Source organism: Pelophylax lessonae (assembly GCF_965119305.1).
Source record: "Pelophylax lessonae genome assembly, chromosome: 4".
NCBI lineage: Eukaryota > Metazoa > Chordata > Amphibia > Anura > Ranidae > Pelophylax > Pelophylax lessonae.
In genome coordinates, this window is record NC_138771.1 from 113361781 (window position 1) to 113385157 (window position 23377).

General features: G+C 45.4%; 1 protein-coding gene across 1 annotated transcript in view; it reads left to right on the forward strand.

Moving 5' to 3' along the window:
- LOC309554945 (uncharacterized protein) overlaps positions 1-22737 on the forward strand; it is a 244789-nt gene extending 222052 nt beyond the window's left edge. Inside the window, exons 15-16 of the mRNA XM_082256696.1 lie at positions 3901-4072; positions 21791-22737. Coding sequence (XP_082112822.1) covers positions 3901-4072; positions 21791-22209 — 591 coding nt within the window. The 3' untranslated portion in view covers positions 22210-22737. The remainder of the gene's footprint in view (positions 1-3900; positions 4073-21790) is intronic.
- Positions 22738-23377: the final 640 nt, after the last annotated feature.

Consider the following 23377-nt stretch of genomic DNA (forward strand, 5'->3'; position numbering starts at 1 on the left):
TTGTCTATCATAAAAATTATATTAATATCATTAGATTGCAAAAAAATCATAATGCTCTCAAATGTAAATGCACAATTGTAATAACTGCATCTAAAAAGCTTGACGCGTTTCGTGGCGTTCACTCCCCTTCCTCAGGAGCGGATGCAGGGTATCTATCTGCAAAAAACATATAGGTACCAATGTAGTTTGATGGTTAAATCAAGAAAACAGATGGGAAAAAAGAAAGAAAAGATATCCAACCCTAAGTTACATATAGTTCAGCTTCAGATTCAACATGTGGTATTGCCAATTGAGGGCTGCCAAGGGTTAGTCTGACCCGGGAGCTGTGGCAGTGACCCTCAGAAACCCAAAGCACAAACGTACAGAACCCCCAGTAGGAGAAAGGTGTCTGCGTGATTATTATTAATCGTGACAACTCCAGTCAGTATATGTGAAGGGTATAGAGTTGTGTAAATAAATATAGTAAGTGGTGCTTTATACTGTAGTAACAAAACCACTATGACTATAAGTGGAATAAAGAAAGTAGGAAACAATTAGGGAGAAGAGTAGAAGTAAAATGAACCACAGCTCAAGTGTGGATTGAATGGTAACAATGGTAGCATATATTACAGAGAGAAATCCCCAGCTGAAAACAATAAAGTAAAAAAAAAAAAAAAAGAAAAGCATTTTGCTAGAGTGATCCATAAATAAGACTGATTACCTGGTGACCCCACATGGTATATTGGTTTTGTTACTCTAGTATAAAGCCCCACTTACCATATTTATTTACAAAACTCTATACCGTTCATGTCATCATAATATGTGCATATATATATGAAATAATAAATGTGTCATCATGCATTTTACTACTTTTCCATTTTTGTGTCACATGCTTTTTTCAAAATCCCAACCCCTTTCCTTTTATAATTTAGATTTAGGGATGGAGGCGCATGACTTAATTATGTCATAATGAAATACAAAAACACTATCAGCGCAAACCCAATATATGTGATAAAATAACTCAACCTCAATTCACTGTGCATAAATCAGGTGTGTGAAAGTATATAAGTGGTATCCGGCAGCATACACCAATCGTGTTTCACAAATCACAATAAACTATAAATCCTACCAAAATGTGATGCACCAGAAATATAATAAAAAAGTGATGACTTTAAATACAATAAATCATATCCAGTTCATAAGGCACATAGCAATGTGTGTGCTTCCAATAAAGTGATATGAAGAGTGTCCCCGTATCCAATTGAAGAAAATCCAGTGATGAAAACAAGTTGTAAACACCAATTAGTGAATCCCTCCACCAGGTGAATTAGCCTCTCACCTTCCTAAAGGACCCAAACGGGCCAGCAATCACATGTATCATGGATCAGACTTCCAGGAAAGAGCCACACTGTATTGCACCTTGAGGGATCCCGGGACATATAAAAAACAGATGAAGAAATCTAGTGCTCTCTGCTTACTAATAAGGGTGTGCTTTATTAGAGAAAGGCAGATCAACTCACATTTGTTGGGCACTCAGCCGTGCCTGCTGTATAAGCAATGTCAGCGATCTGTTACCAGAGAGAGACTCTGCGTCGGCCACGCACGCTCCGTCCCCCTATACGCGTTACGTCAAGCGTAATGCTCCTTTGACTTCCTCGGTAGGACCCCTACCGAGGAAGTCAAAGGAGCATTACGCTCGACGTAACGCGTATAGGGGGACGGAGCGTGCGTGGCCGACGCAGAGTCTCTCTCTGGTAACAGATCGCTGACATCGCTTATACAGCAGGCACGGCTGAGTGCCCAACAAATGTGAGTTGATCTGCCTTTCTCTAATAAAGCACACCCTTATTAGTAAGCAGAGAGCACTAGATTTCTTCATCTGTTTTTTATATGTCCCGGGATCCCTCGAGGTGCAATACAGTGTGGCTCTTTCCTGGAAGTCTGATCCATGATACATGTGATTGCTGGCCCGTTTGGGTCCTTTAGGAAGGTGAGAGGCTAATTCACCTGGTGGAGGGATTCACTAATTGGTGTTTACAACTTGTTTTCATCACTGGATTTTCTTCAATTGGATACGGGGACACTCTTCATATCACTTTATTGGAAGCACACACATTGCTATGTGCCTTATGAACTGGATATGATTTATTGTATTTAAAGTCATCACTTTTTTATTATATTTCTGGCGCATTAAATTTTGGTAGGATTAATTATGTCATAAGCCTCATTTTATTCCCAACAACCCCCCATGTACCCAATCAGAGCACTGCACATGGTGGGGGGGAGAAAAGGAGAGAGTCAGAAGCTCACAGAGGGCATTACAAGGAGACAAAAAAAAACACAGAAACAATTTAGAGAAAAATAGATTACAGGATCATTAAGTAGTGGAGATGCATGGATTAATTTTGAAAAATAAAGAAATATCAGACATCTCAAGTCTCCCGCAAGTCGCGGGAGACTCCCGGTTTCCGCCCTGAGCTCACGGACACCCGCGAGCTCAGAGCAATATCCCGGCTGTGTGTCAGTCACTGAGTGTCATGTCGATGATGAGTCAGCCTGAGCCTGCAGTGAGTGAGAACGGAGCCGCTGTAAGACCGGTGTTCCGTGAAAAATCCATACCCGTGAGAAAACCATACCCTCGTCACTTCCGGTTCAGCTACGGAGGGTATGGATTTCTCACGGTAGTTAAACTTGCGGCGCTTACATTAAAACAGCTTATCTGCAACATAAATCATCTCCGCTCTTCGCCCTGTCACTGCCCTCATCTCCGGTAATAAAAATAAAAGCGGATCACGGAGCCGCGATCGCCGTCACATTTACATCTCATACTCCCGCCGCCGCTTTTATATTTATTACCGGAGATGAGGGAAGTTACAGCGATAGCAGAGGAGATGATTTATGTTGCAGCCGAAGTGTTTTAATGTACCCGCCGCAAGTATTACATTAGACACAGTGCCGTGAGAATTTCATGCCCACCGAGCATGCGCACTTGTCAAATTCTTTCATGTTCATTTACGTATCCGTGGCTCTGAGCATGCGCACTGCTGCGCTGCTCAGCTGTTTCAGACCGGAAGTGACGACGGTATGGTTTCTCCACGGGGTATGGTTTTTTAACGTTACACTGGCTCACAGGCGGAGTGATATCACATGCACTCCGCCTGTGGGAGGAGCGGCAGAGAGGAAGCAATGGCTTTGCTCTCTACTTCAGCCGCATTCGTCCACTCCAGGAGGAATTGTGGCGCGCGCGGGATCGGCCACAACACAGTGACCAACTCACCTAACCCAGAGGCCAGCACGCACCAGAGAGCAGCAGCAGTGACCAGACCAGCACCAGAGGCCAGGCCAGCACCAGGTACCAGTGACCAGTACCAGCACCAGTGACCATTACCAGCACCAGTGACCAGGCCAGCACCAGTGACCAGGCCAGCACCAGTGACCAGGCCAGCACCAGTGACCAGTACCAGCACCAGTGACCATTACCAGTGACCATGACCAGTACCAGTGACCAGTACCAGCACCAGCACCAGTGACCATTACCAGTGACCATGGCCAGCACCAGTAACCAGTACCAGCACCAGTGACCAGTACCAGTGACCACTACCAGCACCAGTGAACAGTACCAGTGACCATTACCAGCACCAGTGACCAGCACCAGTGACCAGTACCAGCACCAGTGACCAGGTATACTAATTACATTTTATTTCATTATTCTCTGGTTGTGTTAAATTGGGAAGGGGGGGGCGCGGTGGTGGCGGCGTGCGTGCGTGGGGGGGGGGGGCGCGTGCGGCGTGCATGCGTGGGGGGGGCACCTCCCTGAAATGAGTTTTTGCAGGTTGGGATGTCTGAAATATTTAAGTGTCACTTTAATGAATTTGCTGTATCCTGGTTTACTTCCTGTGATGCCATTCTTTTGTTTTGCAGGGTGTGTGCCAGTCTTGTGATTCATCATGTAGGCACTGTTCTGGCCCAGGGCCAAATCACTGTATAACATGTAAAACCAATGCTGCTTGGTCACCTGAAGAAATGAGATGCATCAACTGTTGTGATTCACAGACTGATCAGAACGATTGCTGCTTTTGTGACCTGAACTCTGGTATGTATATTTAACATAGAAACATAAAGAGTGATGGTAGAAAAAAGACCTAGTGGCCTATCAAATCTACCCCTTTTTTAAACTTTCATTTGTCTAAAGCCCCGTACACACGCACCGATTGTTGGCCGTAAATTTTCGGTCAACGTCCAATCGGCCGATTGTCGGCTTGTTAGTATGATGCTTTCGACAACCGACTGCGACTTTTCGGCCGAACAAAATCTGGTGTGCATGCTATAAAATCTTTGTTGGCCGTCACCAGAACGGCCGATTGTTCGTCAGTCAGTACATATTTCAGCCGACAAAAGTCAGATGAGCAAGACTGGGCATGCTCAGAGAAGAAAAAAACACACGAAAAGTAGACCAGAACATGACATCACTTTTGCAGTTGGTTGTTGTTGGCCGACAAAATTCGTGTGCAGTCTAGAGCACATTTCAACCAACACAACAACACTGGACAAAAGACGGCCGATCGTTCGGCAGACAATTGGTGCGTGTGTACGAGGCATAAGTTTAGATCTTGTCTCAAGCATGTTTGAATCCACTTACTGTTGACTGACTCACTACCGCTGCTGGAAGTCTATTCCAAGTATCAACTGCCTTTTTAGTGGCTAGGTGTACACAAATCCTCCTCACTTCGATTGCCCTGAGTGTTATCCAACCCACTTGACGCTATAGGTTCTGTCATTGTAAATGATAAGAAACCACCAGGGCTTGCAGTAAAGAATCAGGTTTACTTGTCTTTAACTTGCGTTTAGTAAAATGCACAAACAATCTCAATGAAACAGTAAACACAGAAATATCAATGATAAGATAGATCCTGAATCCCTAACCTGGAACTGGATAAGGTTCAGCACTCAGGATCTAAGAACAATCCTAACATATATATATAAAAAGAAGAAAACCGCGCTTATACAATAACAGTCGCCAGCATCAATCAAAACAATGATAAAAAATATAAAATAAAAATGCAGCGCTACAATAGGTGAATGAAGAACACTAATAAATATAAATGTCCATCAAATAAGGTGAAAAGGTTATTATATAGATATGTTCAAACTTCCACCCGTCCGATGTGTGAACATAAACTTGTCATTGGGTGAGCAGTCTACACCGCCACCAGATAAATGAGCCTCTTACCAGAAGCCGTGGATCACCATGGCAAAGGTGATCAATCAAGCCTTAAAAGATCTACATCCAGATGACAATGCCGCCTGGGACTTCAAGGTGACATGCAGTAAGCAACAATAGGCAGCCAAAGGAAAAAGGATGACTCTCCCCAAATGTTAGTACCGATCATTCCAGAGTAGGTTTCAGATGTATGGAATGGAAAGAAAGCTCATGGTGAAGTAATCTTTGAACAAGCATGATTTTTAAACTACATTGCACTCACCAGGTTATAATCAATAAAAAGCAAAAGGAAAATCTCTTTGGAACAAAACACCGGAGCCGCTGCGAGAGCGGTGGACCTCTTCTAGCGTGTGACACTGCCTATCGTTGCTTACTGCATGTCACCTTTCTGGATCTGGATTAACTCTTCCCCCTTTGTTCCTTTTTTTTTTTTTTTACATTCCAATTCAAACATTTGTATTTTTAAAAAATGGTACACATTACAAAATGTGTAATTTCTACCTACAAAAATAAAACCTTGGATTGGGCATAACTTGGTTTGAGAGCGTTTTGCAAGACAAACAATTTTTTTTATATAAATTTTGACTTGATAAACAAGTGATGTCTTGATATACAAGTGGCATCATGTCACAACTGAGTATAAAAGAGAAGAGAGGCGCCTCTAAGTGTAGCAATATGGTTACATTTAATGAAGGTACAACATTCAGCAACTCACATGGTTGATGATTAAAACAGACACATCTAAGTATGCAGGCATCCGGAGTAAAACTGTCCACATAGACCTTCCTCCGCACCGCCATCGACGTCATCCCTTCCACACTGCGCTCCATGAGTGCTTCAAGCCTCGCTTTCAGATCGCTCTACTGCAGGGTAGTCTTCCCGGTCACGATTGCAGACTGACAGAGGTGAGAGTCGGCGGTTAGGAGGATGGTATCTTTGGACAGCTTTACCCTGAATGTCTGCATACTTAGATGTGCCTGTTTTAAATATCAATCATGTGAGTTGCTTAATGTTGTATCCTCATTAAATGTAACCATATTGCTACACTTAGAGGCGCCTCTCTTCTCTTTTATACTCTGTAGTTACTGCTGGATTTTGCTTCTAATCCCCTTGTGAATGGACATTTTATGGATACACAGCCTATCACATTGCTATAATCTTTTTATATGGACATATAAACTGAAAAACTTATGAATAAATGGTTTTGGAACAAATCATCATAGTTTCCATTATTTCTTATGGGGAAATGCCCTTTGATATAAGAGTGCTTTGGATTACAAACATGTTTCCGGAACGAATTATGCTCCCAATCCAAGGTTTTACTATATATATATATATATATATATATATATATATATATATATATATATATATTTATTTATTTATTTATTATTATAATTTTTTTTTTTTGCATTTTTAAATTGCATTTCTTTGGAATACATAAATAAAATAAAATCAATTTTTTAGAGTTGTATATCCAAATCACTTTTGAGGTTTTCCCCACACAAGGACATGATGTAAATATTATTTTCTCTTTTAACCACCTCCCACCCGGGCCATTGTACATATACGGCCGGGTGGGAGTCTCGTCCTTCTGAATGGACGTTCCGGAACGTCCTTCAGAAGGAGCGAGATCGCGCCGCCGCGGGAACGCGCAGCGGCGCGATCCCGATGTGCCTGTGTCCCTCGGACACAGCGCAACAAGATGCGTCAGGAGGGCCCTGTGATTGGCCCTCCTGATCACATGACGGCTGTGTCCAATCACAGCCGTCATGCAATGTAAATACAGCCGTTGTAACGGCTTCGATCTCTTCTCCTCCCTGACAGATCCTGTCAGGGAGGAGAAGAAGAGGATCGATACTGGAGCTGGGGGTGATCAGTGAGTATTTCTAAGTACTCACTGATCACAGGGGGGGTCTGTGCTGGTAATCAGATGATTGATTACCAGTGCAGCCCTGGGGGGAGGGGATGCCACTAGAGCCACCAGGGATGCCCACCCATGACCACCAGGGATGCCCACCATGGCCACCAGGGATGGCAAACAGCCTGCCAGTAGTGCCCTCCTATCAGTGCTGCCCACCAATGCCATATATCAGTGCTGCCCACCAGTGCCCGTTATTGCCATCCACCAGTACTGCCCACCAGTGCCCATTATTGCCCACCAGTGCTGCCTATCAGTGCCCATCAGTGCCCCCCATCAGTGCCCATCAGTGCCCCCCATCAGTGCCAATCAGTGCCGCCCATCAGTGCCGATCAGTGCCACCTATCAGTGCCCACCAGTGCCTATCAGTGCCGCCGATCAGTGCCCATCAGTGCTGCCTATCAGTGCCCATCAGCGCTGCCTATCAGTGCCCACCAATGCTACATATCAGTGCTATCTATCAGTGCCACATATCAGTGTCCATAAGTGCTGCATATCATTGCTACCTATCAGTGCCCATCAGTGCTGCATATCAGTGCCACCCCATCAGTGCCACCTCATCAGTGCCACCCAATCAGTGTCTCCTCATCAGTGCCTGTCAGTGCGGCATCATCAGTGCAGGAAAAAACGTATCTATTCACAAAATTTTATAACCTAAACAAAAAAACTTTTTTTTTTTTTCAAACTTTTCTGTCTTTTTTTATTTGTGCACCAAAAAAGAAAAAACCTGACAGTGATCAAATACCACCAAAAGAAAGCTCTATTTGTGGGGAAAAAATGACACAAATTTGGTTTAGGTACAATGTTGCATGACCGCGCAATTGTCATTCAAAATGCAACAGCGCTAAAAGATGAAAATTGGTCTGGGAAGGAAGGGGGTTTAAGTGCCCAGTATTGAGGTGGTTAAAGTGGGAGTAAACTCCCTTGTATGATTTTTACCTATAGTTAAAGAGGTTGTAAACCCATAAAAAATGTTTATTTTTTTCTTCAAGTTGAAAGAGAAACACATAATGAGCTAGTATGCATCACATACTAGCTCATTATGAAATACTTACCTTAGAACGAGCCCCTGCCGTGCCGCCCGCTTACCTGAATGACGGGCGACATGTCCAGTTGCCTGTCTTCTGGGATCATGGCATCCGGCCATCTGATTGGCCGGAGCTGCGGTGACGTCACTCCCGCGCACACGCGCAGGAGCCGATGGTCACGGCACGGGGCTCTGAAGGAACGGCACCAGCGGCCGTTCCTTCAGAGCACATGCGCCAGTGATGTCACTGACTGCATGTAAGGTAAATATCTCCTAAACGGTACATGTTTAGGAGATATTTACAGTACCTATAGGTAAGCCTTATCATAGGCTTACCTATAGGTAAAAGTGTCAGAGGAGGGTTTACTTCCTCTTTAAGCCTATAATACAGCTTGCCTATAGGTAGAGTAAATATGTCCTGAACATGCACCGTTTAGGAGATATTTACTTTAGATTCAGCAGGTGATGTCTCCAGAGCATGCGCTCTGAAGGAAAGGTATACCAGTACCTTCTAAACTGTGCCATACACATCGCCGGCTTGGCCATTCATATCGCCGAAGCCCACTAACCCAGCCAGAAGGAAGCCCGGGTGAAGATGGAAGCACTTTCAGCGGTGACAGTGTGCCGCTGGAGGGCTTTGTTTTCAGGTAAATCTGTCACAATCTGCTAGTATGTAATGCATGTGGTTTACTACCGCTTTAAAGCTTTATATTATTATAGTGAATATTTTGTGGTTTTGAAGTCAATTGTCTTCTATCAAAAAGCTCTCAACTTTTCACAATTATTTTGAAACCAAATATGGATTTGTTATTTTGAGACAACAGTAAGTTTAATCATAGATAAGAATTGATATATAAATGTTATCAGGTCACCACAAGCCTCACTATCTCATTTAGAGTGGTTGTAAACCCTTACATATGCTCATTGAAGTAACTAGCGATACACACCTAGAAAGAAATACTATATAAGTTGCAGGGCTGATACAAGGGGTGGGCGCTTGGGGCACTCCCGCACCTCACCTTGCTGTCACCTTGTTGTTCTTCCTGGGACACCTCACCATCTTCCCTGTTACTCTCACCTGTCAGGCTTATCTCCGCTTCGCCTCACCTACACCTCTCTCTACCTGTCAGCACCGTCACTACACGATTTCTGCAGCCTCTGGTCTCAGCTCAGCATTCCACACACTGATCTTACACCCTTTCCATCCCAGTTTCCTTTTTAGCTCTTGTAATTGTCCTGTCCCCATCATGCAGCCTAGCACAGTCTCTGCACTCCGTCACTTTGCTCTTTATTAGCACATACTCTTACCACCCCAACCTCCTCACCGATTCACTCTTTTCTTATCCCTAATAGTGGGTTCACACTGGTGCGCTGTGGTTTACCCACAGCACGATTGTATGTGTGGTTTAGCTGCTATTTTTGCTTCCATTAAATTCTATTAGACAGTGTGTTTTCATTAAAGCAAATCGCAGTCTTGCATGCTGCATCTTTGATGCATGTTCAGAAAATGCACAGTCCATGAGAAATCATTGGGAGCGCACCTAAAACTGCAGGTAAACTGCACATACAATCGCACTGCGGACAAACCACAGCCCACCAGTGTGAACCTGCTATACGACTCGGTCAGGATTGTGCACAAACACAACGAACACATAAGGGTACTGCCTTTTAGTAGACGCTCAGCAGTGCCATTGATGGTTAAGAGCATCCCCACACATCTGCTAACGCACACATTTTCACACACACCAAACCACATAGTGCCGTGGCGATTTGGTGTGGCACATTTTTAGAAAAGGGTCATGGACTTATTTTCCACATTTCTCGCCTGTAGGGCAGCCTATTGAACAAAACATTTTGGGATGCATAACATCACAGCTGTATCATGTGCATGCCCCCTATGGCTGCCTTTGAAGCTTAAAGAGGTGTAGACAGTAAAACTGCAGCTCAACCACCTCATTGTATGACCCCCCCCCCCCCAGCACAAGTGTAAGCAATGCCATAGGGCTCATTCATACAGATGAGAGGGAGGTAATAATAGGCAGTTGAGCTGCAGTTTTAGTGCCCCAACTGCCCACTTGAACAATGAGATGCTGTGAGTCAGGGCTGTACACATGGCAAAATTGAAATAGCATGTACTGCACACAATAGAGGCACAGTAGGTCAGAATATTTAGAGATAAAACAGGTGGTAGCAACATGTGGCCCCCTCACCACCTGTCAAACACCAGCAATGATAGCCACATGCTTGAATGAGCCCTTAGAGACCTTTCACCCCCCCCTTCTTCCCTCAGAGTCCCCCTAGAGCCCTTTAAGTCCATGCACCCCTCAGAGTCTACCTCCTTTCCCTCATCCCACTGACATCGGGGTCAATCAGTCCTCCTCAGATTGACATCAGTAACATTCTATAGTAGCATAATTTCCTCCCAGTAATACCATCAACACAGGGACATTTTTTTCCTTCTAGTGACACTTCAGACGTAGGGACAATTTTCCCCAGGGATACCACACCACTGCTGGGACATATTTCCTTCCAGTGACACCACCCACCACTACCCCATATGTGTTCACCAACTTTAAACTCTCCAGGTTGCTGCAGTTTAACAGTGTATCACTAGATACTAATTCAGTGCATGTCGCAGACCTTACACCGCTATCAGTCCGATCCCAGGGGGGTGCAGTTTGCGATCTTTGCCCTGGGCGCTGGATGACCTTTTTCCTGCACTGATAAGTTGTACCTGTTTATCTGCAATCTCTTTTCTCTGCAGCCTTCTAAAACATACAGATCAAAAGCTATTTCTAAGCTCCAGAAGGCAGGGGGTGGGAATCTGACGTCACACTGCACAGCATAGAGCAGCAAGTTGAGGGTAATTTGAGACCTGAGTGGCAATTGATACATCCCCCTGTACACAGTCTCACAGGGAATCACACACAGCTGTGGCTTTTTATTTGTTCACTGGAAGGTGGGTAGAATACGGGATAACCTGTCAGAAACTACTTTTGCAGATAGTAGAGAGGAGACTGAAATCACACTCGGATTGAAGCAAGTACACACTATAGAGCAGGGGTATTGCATTACCCACTTCAGCCCTGGAAGGTCCATTTTTTGTGATACGGCACTGTATTAGGGTCCTTTCAGACGGCCGCTCCGCTGCTTTCGTCCGCTGCGGGACTTTTTTTTTTTCACGGAGCAGATGACATTTGTGTCATCCGCTCCATGTGCCCGCATATCATCCCATCCGTTTGCGGATGATATGCGGACATAATGTAAGTATATGGCACTGCGGATGTCAGCGGATGACACCGCTGACATCCGATTTTACTTCCTTTCCGTTTTTTTACACGGATGAAAAAATGGGGTTCTGTTCCATTCGAAAAAACGGAACAGAACTGAAAGGAGGAAAATCGGATGTCAGCGGATGGTATTCCGCTGACATCCGCAGTGCCATTCACTTACATTATGTCCACAAATCATCCGCAAAAAAATAGGATGATTTGCGGACACACGGAGCGGCCGTGTGAAAGGACCCTTACTTTAACTGATAATTGTGCGGTCGTGTGACACTGTACACAAATAAAACATTTTTCCCCACAAATAGAGCTTTCTTTTGGTGGTATTCGATTACCTCTGTGGTTTTAATTTGTTTGCGCTGTAAACAAAAATGGCTGATAATTTTGGAAAAAAATAATAATAATTTTTTACTTTCTGCTGAAAAGCATATTCAATAAAAAAATCTAATTTCTTCATCAGTTTAGGCCAATTTGTATTTTGTTACATGTTTTTGGTAAAAAAAAAAATCCCAATAAGCGTACATTGTTTGGTTTGCGCAAAAGTTATAGCGTCTACAAACTATTGGATATTTTTATGGAATTTTTATAATTTTTTTTTTTTACTAGTAATTGCGGCAATCAGCGACTTTTAGCAGGACTGCAACATTGTGGTGGACAAATCTGACACTGAGTGACACTTTTTGAGGACTAGTGACACTAATACAGTGATCAGTGCTAAAAAATGCACTGTCACTGTACTAATGCCACTGGCAGGGAAGGGGTTAACATCAGGGGCGTTTAAATGTGTTCCTTTGGAGTGCTTGCTAACTGTGGGTAAGGTGCTTTGACTGGGGGAAGACAGAGATCAATGCTCCTGCTTAGCAGAAACACAGGATCTCCATCTTCCCCTTTGACAGAACAGCGATCTGCCTTGTTTACATAGGCAGATAGCCGATCTACCCCTCTCAGGAACTATCGCCGGCAAACATTGGGTCCAATGGACCCGCTGATTGGCTCCCGCTGTATTTAACCACTTAAGCCCCGGAGGATTTGGCTGCTAAACGACCAGAGGGTATTTTGCGATTCGGCACTGCGTGACTTTAACGGACAATTGCGCGGTCGTGCGACGCTGTACCTAAACGAATTTGGCGTCCTTTTTTTCCCACAAACAGAGCTTTCTTTTGGCGGTATTTGATCACCTGTGCGATTTTTTGATCACGCGCTATAAACAAAAAAAGAGCGTAAATTTTGCAAAAATAGCAATATTTTTCCCTTTTTTTTATATGAAATTCCCCCAAAAAAAAATGTAAAAATCAAAATTTTTTAATATTTTCGGCCAATTTGTTTTATGCTACCTATGTTTGGTAAAAAAAATCGCAAAAAGCGTATTTTGATTGGTTTGCGCAAAAGTTATCGCGTTTACTAACAAAGGGAAAGATTTTTGTCATTTTTGTTGTTTTTTTTTTTTAACGCGTAATGGCGGCGATCTGCGATTTTTTTTGCGGTACGCCTCCGGCGGCGCGCGCTCGCTCCCTAAACCCTCACAGGCGAGCGACGTAGACCTACGTCACTTTGCCTGTGAGGGGCTGACCGCCGCCGTAGATAGTCGTGCGGCGGTCGGCAAGTGGTTAATCACGCGCCACAGACCCAGAAATCGAAATGATGTACAGGTATGTGATTTTGTGCTGAAGGGCTGCCTTGTCTCAGTATATGTATGTGGGGCGGTCCAATAAGTAACATTTTCTTCAAGCAGAGGACCAAATCGCATGTTTGTGTGATGGCTCAGTTCCTTTGCATCACATCCCTCTCCTTCTATATCAAAATCCTATTCATACATCAGAGTCCTAAGTCCCCCCTGCATATCACAGTCCTCCCTTTACATCACATAATAGTGTCCTCTGCCTGAAACACCCCCACCAACACACACTGCAGTGACCTAGTCCCCTTTACTCTCCTACCTTACGCAGGTACACAGCAGAGCTGAGAGTGGGAGCTAGGACAGTTTTGGATGGATTGTAGGAGCTGGAGCGGCCAGAATTTACTTTTCATATCTAAAAGCTGCTGCTTGGTTGCTAGGAACACCCTGCATCTTAGCAACCAATCACCTGCTGCTGGTTAACTTGAAAAGGTAACTCCAGCAGCTCCTGCTCCCACCATCCAACAAGAATTGTCCTGCCTCTTGCTCTCCACTCTGCTGTGAGGATGACAATGGAGGCTGGGGGGGGAAGAACTAGATTCTAAATGGTGCGATGGGACAGTGACTTAGTTTGGACCTGGACCGTGGTCTACCATTAAGTGATGCCAGCTATAGAGGGATATGCTTTGTTCATTTTTCACTTTAGACTTTTACAACTGCTGAGCTGCTGCTAACAGGGGGGACCACCAGTCCTCCTGTAGGGGGCCCAGGCACACAGGGGGGCGCCAACAGCACAGGGAATTGGTGCGGGTGGGCAGAGGGGCAATTACAGAAGGAAGCCCTGTGTGGCTCTCTGTAGCAGCTGAAAGCCAGTATCTCCCCCTCCTGCCAGCTTTCAGCTGCTGCAGGGAGAGACACAAAAACAGGGCACCATTCCTGTCTTTGCTTCTCCGACACCAATCCTCCTCCCTTTTCTGACAGTTTCTGGTCCCCCTCTGTGCCCCCTTTCACTGTGCCACCCCCTGCAGCACTGCAGGCTTCCCAGTCCTGTAAAAAAAAAAAAAAAACAATACACTGTAAAAAAAATAATGTAATGAATAATTATATAAAATTGTAAAATAAAATTATAAAAATTTATTAACATTTAAAAAAAATTATACATTTTTTTTAAAAAATGTGAAAAACAATAAAAACGGGCTAATTCACACAAGGTCTCTGTTATGTTTGTGTTTGCTAATAATGACTTTAATGTATTGTTAGTGAAAATATTGTCTTAATAAATTTGGGGGGGCTGCCAGGTAGGCTCTACGGGCCCCCATGATTTCTAACAGCAGCCCTGGCCACCACCAGCACTGTTTTACCTTGCTAGGAACAATAGCGATTCCAACACGTCCATTTGATTATTCCTCCAGACCAGGGATCCTCAAAATACGGCCCTCCAGCTGTTGTGGAACTACACATCCCATAAGGCATTGTAAAACTCTGACATTAATAGATATGACAAGGGCATGATGGGAATTGTAGTTCCTGAACAACTGGAGGGCCATAGTTTAAAGACCCCTGCTCCAGACCATGGCTGCTCAGTGTAAATGGCAGTCTTTGTTGAAAATGGCTGTTTTTTCATATTTGTAGGGATACTTTTAGTATCTGTGTTTACTGTCGATAATCTGGGTGATGTGATGTGTTTTTTTATTCATTTTCTGGATGATGAAGGAATTGGATAGCATTTAGCAAACTTTTAATTATTTAATCAATAAACATTGTGCATGCATTGTTTTATACAGTTAGGTAATGCTGTGCTGCTTTGTTCCATTTGTCAGATTTTTGAAAACCGTTTGCATTGTCATTGTCATGTGAAAAAATAACAAGGTTCATTTAGAAAACAAATGCACAGAGTAAAGTGCAGTTACCCACTGAAACTAGCAGTCAGAGTTTCCAAATATAAGATGGGAAACTAGTCAGCTCGGTGAAACTAGTCAGCTGCAGCGTTACTTGGATTGCACCAACTGAACCCACCTCCTCGGGGCACTCTGGACCCCTCCATCACCGGCTCAACTCAGGCTCCCCCAGCGTACTGCTCGCCACACCGGATGTGACGTAGGGCCGACATCCACGGACCCATTCGTCGCTACTCAGAGCGTGGTTTGAGCCAAGTACAGAGGGGAAGACGCCGACGGAGGATTGTTGAAGCCGGCGGGGTCCTGCCACCGCACATGGAGGTATGAACTTTATCCTTACATAGCCCATATTTACAACGGTGCATACGGTCTCTCCCCAGCCCAGCACGGAGGACTCCATTACTGTTCATCCCCGTACACCACATGGTCTGATCATGTGCATCACCCAGTGAACAGGTGATATCTCATGCACCAGACCCGACGGCTGCCATTGGAGCGAAGTGCACTGTTTTTCTGGGCGGCCAGCATCTTCAGTGATATCACCATTCATTGCAATATTCATCCCTGTGAAAACCCTTGCTTGTCTATCATGCCACAGTGATATAGTCCATGACCGGACAATCCTTTATTGCTGAATATTGAGCTTGGACTTTTCCCAGAGGATTTCACTCTACTCCAGTTGGTTGTTGACACAGCGCCACTGTCCCACCATTCCTATTTCCCAGGATCATCTTTCGCTGTGCAAACACCCCCACATGAGCTGAGTTTTTCCATGTTGTCTTATTCAAAAGGTGATTCCACCACATGCTGTGCATTATACTACTTTATCTATGTTTTTGGGTACAGTTGCTGCATATCCATTGTTCTTATGTGGTTTTAATTGATTTTATCATGTCCTGTTTTCACATATGTTATGTGTTCCTTCACCAGGCATAAGTGCCTAAAACGGAAAATTTATATCAAATACTTACCGTAATTTTCCTTTCCTGATGGACTCCATGGCAGCATACGTATCGGGTTTGGCCCCGCCTCCAAACCTACCCATAGGACCTCACTCCCATAAATCTTTGCTCCTGTTCAGCACACGTGTTCTGTAACTATCCTCCACAGAAATCCGGGAGGGAACTCCTGCTGCCATGGAGTCCATCAGGAAAGGAAAATTACGGTAAGTATTTGATATAAATTTTCCGTTTTCCTGACAGACTCCATGGCAGCATACGTATCGGGAAATAACTCGCCGTACACACAGGGTGGGCAGGTGCTGAACAGAAAAGTTTTAATGCATTTTGTCAAACAGACAGGACTTGCAAACCAAAATTCACAGAAGAAAGAGCCGCTGGCTCAACACAGTAATGGGATAAGAAAGTGTTAATAGAGGACCACGACGCTGCTCTGCAAATGACTTCAGGAGCCACATGTCTGGATACTGCCCAGGAGGTAGAGATGCTCCGCGTCGAATGAGCTGTAACTACTGCTGGAGGGGTCAAGCCCTTAGCCCTATAAGCCCACTGGATGGTCTGGATGATCCAAGAGGAAATGGATCTCGTCGAGGCTCTTGAACCTTTGTTTTTTCCATAGAAGGTAACAAAAAGATGTTCTGATTTTCTGAAAGAGGAAGTGGCATCTAAATATTTCTTAATACACTCTCCAACATCCAGCGGATGAACCGAAGATTCTTCCTCTTCCTGTCTAAAGGTTGGTAATACTGTTTCTATGTTTTCATGGAAGACAGAGGTCCTTTTTGGTCTCGCATCCAGCATGGGGATGAGCACCACTCTGTCAGGAAAAAAGGTTAAGAAAGGCTCTTGTGTCCCAAAGGACCCAATTTCCGACACTCTTTTTGCTGAGGTTATAGCTACCAGAAACACTGTTATCAGTGTAAGCTCTCTTATGGTCAAAGAATCAGACATGTCTTGAATCTGACTCGCCAGGAAATCCAGAACTAGTGGCAGATCCCACTTGGGAAACCTGGGTTTTCTCTGAGGTCTGATTCTCACTGCCCCTTGGAAGAACTGACGAATTAGGGCATGAGTGGCCCAGGAGATCCCTGTAAAAGCGGAAATAGCCGAGACCTGGACTCTGAGCGAACTCACTGATAGAGGCAAATCCAGTCCTGATTGGAGAAAGCTCAATACATCCTGGATCTTAATTGAAGATTGAGGATCAGGCCTTGTATTCAGTTGTGCAGAAAATTTTTCCCAGATTCTCTGATACACCCTGTTCGTTGAGCTTCTTCTAGCACTAAGTAATGTCGAGATTGCCGTTTCTGGACAGCCTAAAGCCTGTAACCTCCTCCTCTCAACATCCAGACCCTGAGATGTAAACGGTCTGGGCACGGATGGAGTACAGACCCCTGGGACAACAGATCCGGTCTGAAGGGTAGCGGGATTGGGTCTCGGACACTGAGTAGCGTCAGAAGGGGAAACCATGGCCTGTTCGGCCAGAAGGGAATCACCGCCACTACCTCCACTGGCTCCGACCTGAGTCTCCGAAGGAACTGCAACACAATCGGAATTGGTGGGAAGGCGTATGCCCTGTGGAATCTCCACTGATCCGAGAGTGCATCTATCCCTGATGCTTGTGGATCTCTGAATCTTGAGTAGTACTTCGGCAGTTTGTGATTGCAGGGGGAGGCGAAGAGGTCTACCTCTGGAGAAAGCCCCAATGTTAGGATCCAGTTGAACGTTTCCTTGTGAAGGGACCACTCGTTGTTGTCCAGATCCACTCTGGACAAGAAGTCTGCTTTGACATTCTGGACTCCTGGAACATAAACCGCTGAAAGATTCGAGAGATTTTTCTGTGCCCAGGACATAATCGGCTCCACTTCCCTCAATAGGGACCAGCTGCGTGTTCCCCCTTGTTTCCTGATGTATGCCACTGCTGAGGTGTTGTCCAGGCGCAGCATGACAGGTTGGTCTTTTGTCAGGTGAGCAAATGCTCGAAGAGCTTGGAATGCTGCTCGGAGTTCTAGTATGTTGGATACTATTCCTCGAGTGGAAAACTCCCACCTGCCCTGTGCCACCTCCGACAGACAGTGGGCACCCCAGCCTATGTTGCTGGCGTCCGAGGTAACCACTACCCACGGAGCTGGCTTCAGAGAGTGGCAGTTCAGCAGGTGGTCTCTGCATAACCACCAGGGGAGACTCGCTCTCATTGAAGGGGTTAAGAAGATGCGTTGATCCAGATGCCACGTATCCCATTGCTGAAGGAATCCCTTCTGAAAGGGTCTCATCCTCCACAGGGCCCACTTCACCATGGGGACTACTGCGACCATAGTCCCGATCACCTTCAGGCATTGACGTGCCTGAAGATGAGAGGATGAGAGGGCAAAGCGAATCCTGTCTCGAAGAGTCCCTATCTTTTCCTCTGGAAGAGAGATAGTCGCCTTCTCTGTGTCGAACAGAGCGCCCAAGTAGATCAGGGACTGAGTTGGAATCAGGTGACTCTTCTCCTTGTTGAGTAACCAACCAAACTTCTGGAGAGTGGACACGACCTGCTCCAGATGAACTAATAGTTGGTCTCTGTCTTGAGACAACAGGAGTAGATCGTCCAAATAGTGGTGAAGACGGATACCTTTCAATCTCAGTAGGGCTACCACGGCCAATAAGATTTTTGAAAAGGTCCGTGGAGATGTTGAGAGCCCGAATGGGAGACAGATAAACTGAAGATGTAATCCTCCCACTTCGAACCGGAGAAACCTTTGAAAATCTTCGTCCACAGGGACATGAAAGTAGGCGTCTTTCAAGTCGATGGACACCATCCAATCTGCCGGCTGGACTGACTGCTGTATGGACAACAGGGTCTCCATTTTGAACCTTTCTTTTTTTATGAATTTGTTCAAGAAGGTCAAATCTATTACTGGTCTCCATGATCCGTTCTTCTTTTGGACCAGAAAGAGCGGAGAATATATTCCTTGGCCTCGCTCGGACTCTGGAACGGAGATGACAGCCCCTTGAGCAATGAGAGCTTCGACGTAAGAAAACAAAATCTGACGCCTTTCTTCTAGGCATGGTATGGCAGTAGGCAGGAACCTTGAGCCTGGCCTCTCCTTGAAGACCCACTTGTGGCCTGAAGACACCGTCCTGACGGCCCAGGGGTCCTGAATCGAAGCCGCCCAGACATGTCGGAAGGAGCGTAGACGCGCACCCACCCGACATGTCTGAGCGGGCCCACCTTCAAAAGGACTTAGTGGGCTCACGGTCCCCCGAGGAGACGTTCTTTGTCGTCTTCCTGGAAGACTGTCTGGATCTCCAGTTCCGGTTGAACTCCTGACCAGGTCTATAAGAACGAGCTTCCCTGGCCCGGTCAGGCACAAATTTTCTGGTAGGCTGTCCTTTCTTGACGTTGAACTGGCGCCGATCCTGGGGAAGAAACCCAGACTTACCGCCTGTAGCCCGGGTTATGGCCTCGTCAAGTTTATTCCCGAAAAGGGAGGACCCCTCAAAGGGAATACGGCACCAAACTTGCTTTGATGCCGGATCCGCCACCCAAGGGCGGAGCCAAAGAGCTCTCTTAGCTGTGACCGAGGACAGCATAACTCTTGCCAATAGACGGATCAAGTCTATGGAAGCCTCCCCAAGGAACGACGCGCCCAGCCTAAGCTCCTGGATTGGAGCGCTTCTGGCCACCTCCTCCGAAACCGATCTGACCGATTCGTCTACCACATCAGCCCAAGACTCCATGGCTTTGGATAGAGCAGCTAAAGCCAGGACTGGTTTACAGGCCATACCTGCTGTAAGGTAGATTCTCTTCAAATCAGAGTCCATCCTTCGGTCCAACGGGTCTTTAAATGAGACCGTATCCTCTAAGGGAAGGGTCACGTGCTTGACCAGTCTCATGACTGCTGCGTCAACTAGGGGAGGAGACTCAAGATGTTTCACATCATCCTCTTTGAAGGGGTAAAGTTTAGCCATCTTGGATACTAAGGAATTCTTTCGTTCCACCTTTTTCCACTCCTCCAAGATGATTTCACCCAACTCTCCCAGGAAGGGAAAATTAACACGCTCCTTATTGAGCTGTTTAAAGTACTTCTTCTGCTTGGGAGGGGGAACAGCTGACTCTTCCCAATTTAAGGTCTCTCTGACCGCTTTAACCAGGGAAGGCACCAAGGTATATTCAAAACCCAAGCAGGGATCCTCATCTTCAGAGTCGCTACCTGACAAGAGCATCGACTGATGGCTTGTGTGGGCCGACTCGAAATCTTCCTGTACCTGTAGAGCTACAGGGGAGGGGCTTGGGGAAGCCGTTGCAGTGTCTTGAGAACGACTGACACCCAACTCTGCCAAAGAGTCCTTAACCACTCTCTTGACCAAAGCCTCAATGCGCTGATCGGAAGTATCCCTTTCTCCCGCAGCCTGGGAGAAACATCTATCACAGAAAAGCTTCCTCTCCGGGACACTAGCGCCACAGCCTCTGCAACCTGCTTTGTCAGGTCTCCGTGCGTGGCTGGCTGAAGTAGATGATTTTTGATGATGTGAGCCCGAACGGGACTTTCCTGTAGAGTGCCGGTGGCGAGAGCTCGAGCGCCTTTCACTTCTTTGAGAAGAGTGCCTAGTCTCTGAACGAGGAGGGCTGCGAACAAGAGAAAAAAACAGAAAAAACAGACAGGAAGCTAGGAACACTTGAGTTCCTACCCCCACCCCCTATAACCCACAGCCCCACCAAGAAGCCCCAAATACCTGTTAGGGGCGGGCTGACCACCGGAGGGCAAAGTAGCTTCCATTCTGATGCTGACCTACAAGAATGAGCCGGACAGCAATGTCAGAAAACCAGCAAAAGAGGAGGGGGGGGGGGGGGGGCGCTCCCAAACTGGGGCCAGTACTCACCAAGAACCAGAGGTTAGCAGGCAGAGCGGCAGCGAACAGCAGGCGTCCAACAACCGATCAGATGCGGAGTATAGAACACCCAGTATCAGCAGTGTGTATAAACACAACACTGCTGACAGTTCTGGGGTTTAAATATGGCGCCTGGTGACGTCATCAGCGATCGCCACCGACGCCAACTCACTGCGCATGCGCCGAGCTCCTACTGCGCACGCGCGAGAGCCAAGCCTCGTTCTCGAGGCGCCGCACATGCGCAGTAGCGTACCGCACCGGCGGCCGGTCAGGAAGTGAACCGCTGACCGGCCCCGGACCACTAGCCACCAGGGAAGGCAGGAAAGACCAGGTAAGAGACACATATATAAGCAAGGCAATATAAACATATAAAATAGCTGCCATGGAGTGTACTCACGAACCGCAGACCACCAGGGATGGATGCACACCGGACTTATCTCTTCAAGGGTACCAGCCACCCGCAGCAGCTGGGCTTTTTGGCCAAGGCTGCTACATCTTCGCCCCTACTCCATACCCCGCAGCAGCTGGGGCTTATTGGAGAGCTCCATACCCGACTGGTAGAGCCATCCATCACCCGGAATCCATCTTCAGGTAGGATATCAGGTAATCCTTTGGAGGACAAAAAAAGAACACGTGTGCTGAACAGGAGCAAAGATTTATGGGAGTGAGGTCCTATGGGTAGGTTTGGAGGCGGGGCCAAACCCGATACGTATGCTGCCATGGAGTCTGTCAGGAAATATATATTGTTCTATTTTTCACTATTCCGAGCACCTCGGTCATTATTTTTAGTGTATCATTGGCACCTATATTTGATCACCTCTTTCTGGTGAATTGGCTTTGGATCCTCATCTTTTGGATCCATCCAATCCACATCCCCCAGTTTGTTTCATAAGATGGGTATTGACTGGTTGCAGTGAATGTTACACTTTGCAATTTGAATTCCACACTATTATTGAATTGACCAATTCCTATGAAATTCTAATTCTTATTTTACCCATTCTCTTGCAGTACTTTGCATAAAACACCTACAAGTTGAAGCCGAACAGGTTGCCTTGAAGAACCTGAAGCTAGCCAACAGATTGCCTTCTAAAGTCTCTTATTATTCTGCTGTCCTCCCTGTTTTGATTCTGGTGCTGTTGGTCATGGCAGTGGCATTGTTTGTTATGAAACAAGCCAAGTCCAAAAAGACCCTGTGTTGGAAGCCAAGCTATGAAAGGCTGAATGGCAATTCCGGGGCTATGACATACTGTGATGAGGACACCATTGTTCATAAAAATGCCTCTGATGCTGAAGAGGAGGACAGTATGGATGAATGTGACATAGTATACAGCACTAGGGATGGAACGGTGTACAAAAAGTATAGCTTTAAGTTAACACCAGCAGATAGTAGGGTGTTGCAGGAATTGGAATGTATAAACAAAGTATGATGTAATGAAATTTTATTTTTGCATGCATCAGTTTAACCAATATGTATCTGAGCAACGTATATACATAGCACAGTGTTAAACACATGGGGAAGTCAGATTAGCTTGCTGTTATTTTGCTGCTGGATTTCCTAAATCAAATTGCCGAAAAAAAATTAGTATCTGAGAAATAGACTGATAGGTGACAGTCACCTTTTTTAAAAAAAAAAAAAAAACAATAATGATGTGTTTGTCCTAACAATTAGATGTAGATATGCTAGAGCAGACATTATAGCTGGCCATTCATGGATTTAAATTCGACTGGTTTCAGCAGGGACCAGCCAAATTCTGATCCATAAATGAACATCTTTGTTGTACAGAAGTGTACCAGCCTGTTGGATAAATGCCGCACGATCAGGGCTGCCAGCTTTAGCTAACTACAAGCAGTCCTCGTGTTATGAACAAGATAGGGTCTGTAGGTTTGTTCTTAAAGTGGATGTAAACCCTCACATATACCCAGTAAGGTGAACAGCCTCAGATGTTACGCAGGGATGAGACAAATCTTTACATGTATATCTGCTGTCTTCAGCTTGCTATATTCTTTAGAAAGTGAACATTGTGTTACAATTTGTTCTTCCTGTTTCAACTGTGGGAGTGGAGTCCTGGCATACACTGTGTGACAGCTGATTGGAAGAAAGGCAACCCCCCTCCACATAAAAAATGCAGAAAAACAAAGATACTTGCAGAGCTGTGCTAATAATAGACCAGCTCTCTACTAACCTATTTAGAGCATCCACCTGACACAAATTTTTAGCTGCTTTTATCTCCTGTGTTGGAGAACTTGTCAGAAGTTATTATGCTGACAACAGAAGAACGGAGCAGCAGAAAGACACAGGACTTAGTGCTTTGGAGAGAGATAAGTAAACACTACAGATATATGTGCCCAGGTCAAATTTCATGAATCGGGTTTACATCCACTTTAAGTTGAATTTCTATGTAAATTGAAACAGGTACATTTTTTAAATGTAACTCCAGCCAAAAAAATCATTTTTTAAATTTTTGGATAGCATAGGGAAGGATTAACACCCCTGTAATGTTTGTTTTGTGGTCTGTGCTTCTGTTCAAAAGATTTCACCTCACTTTCTGTCCCTATGACAAATGGATTTTTAAAATTTTGGGTTGTTGTGAAAAC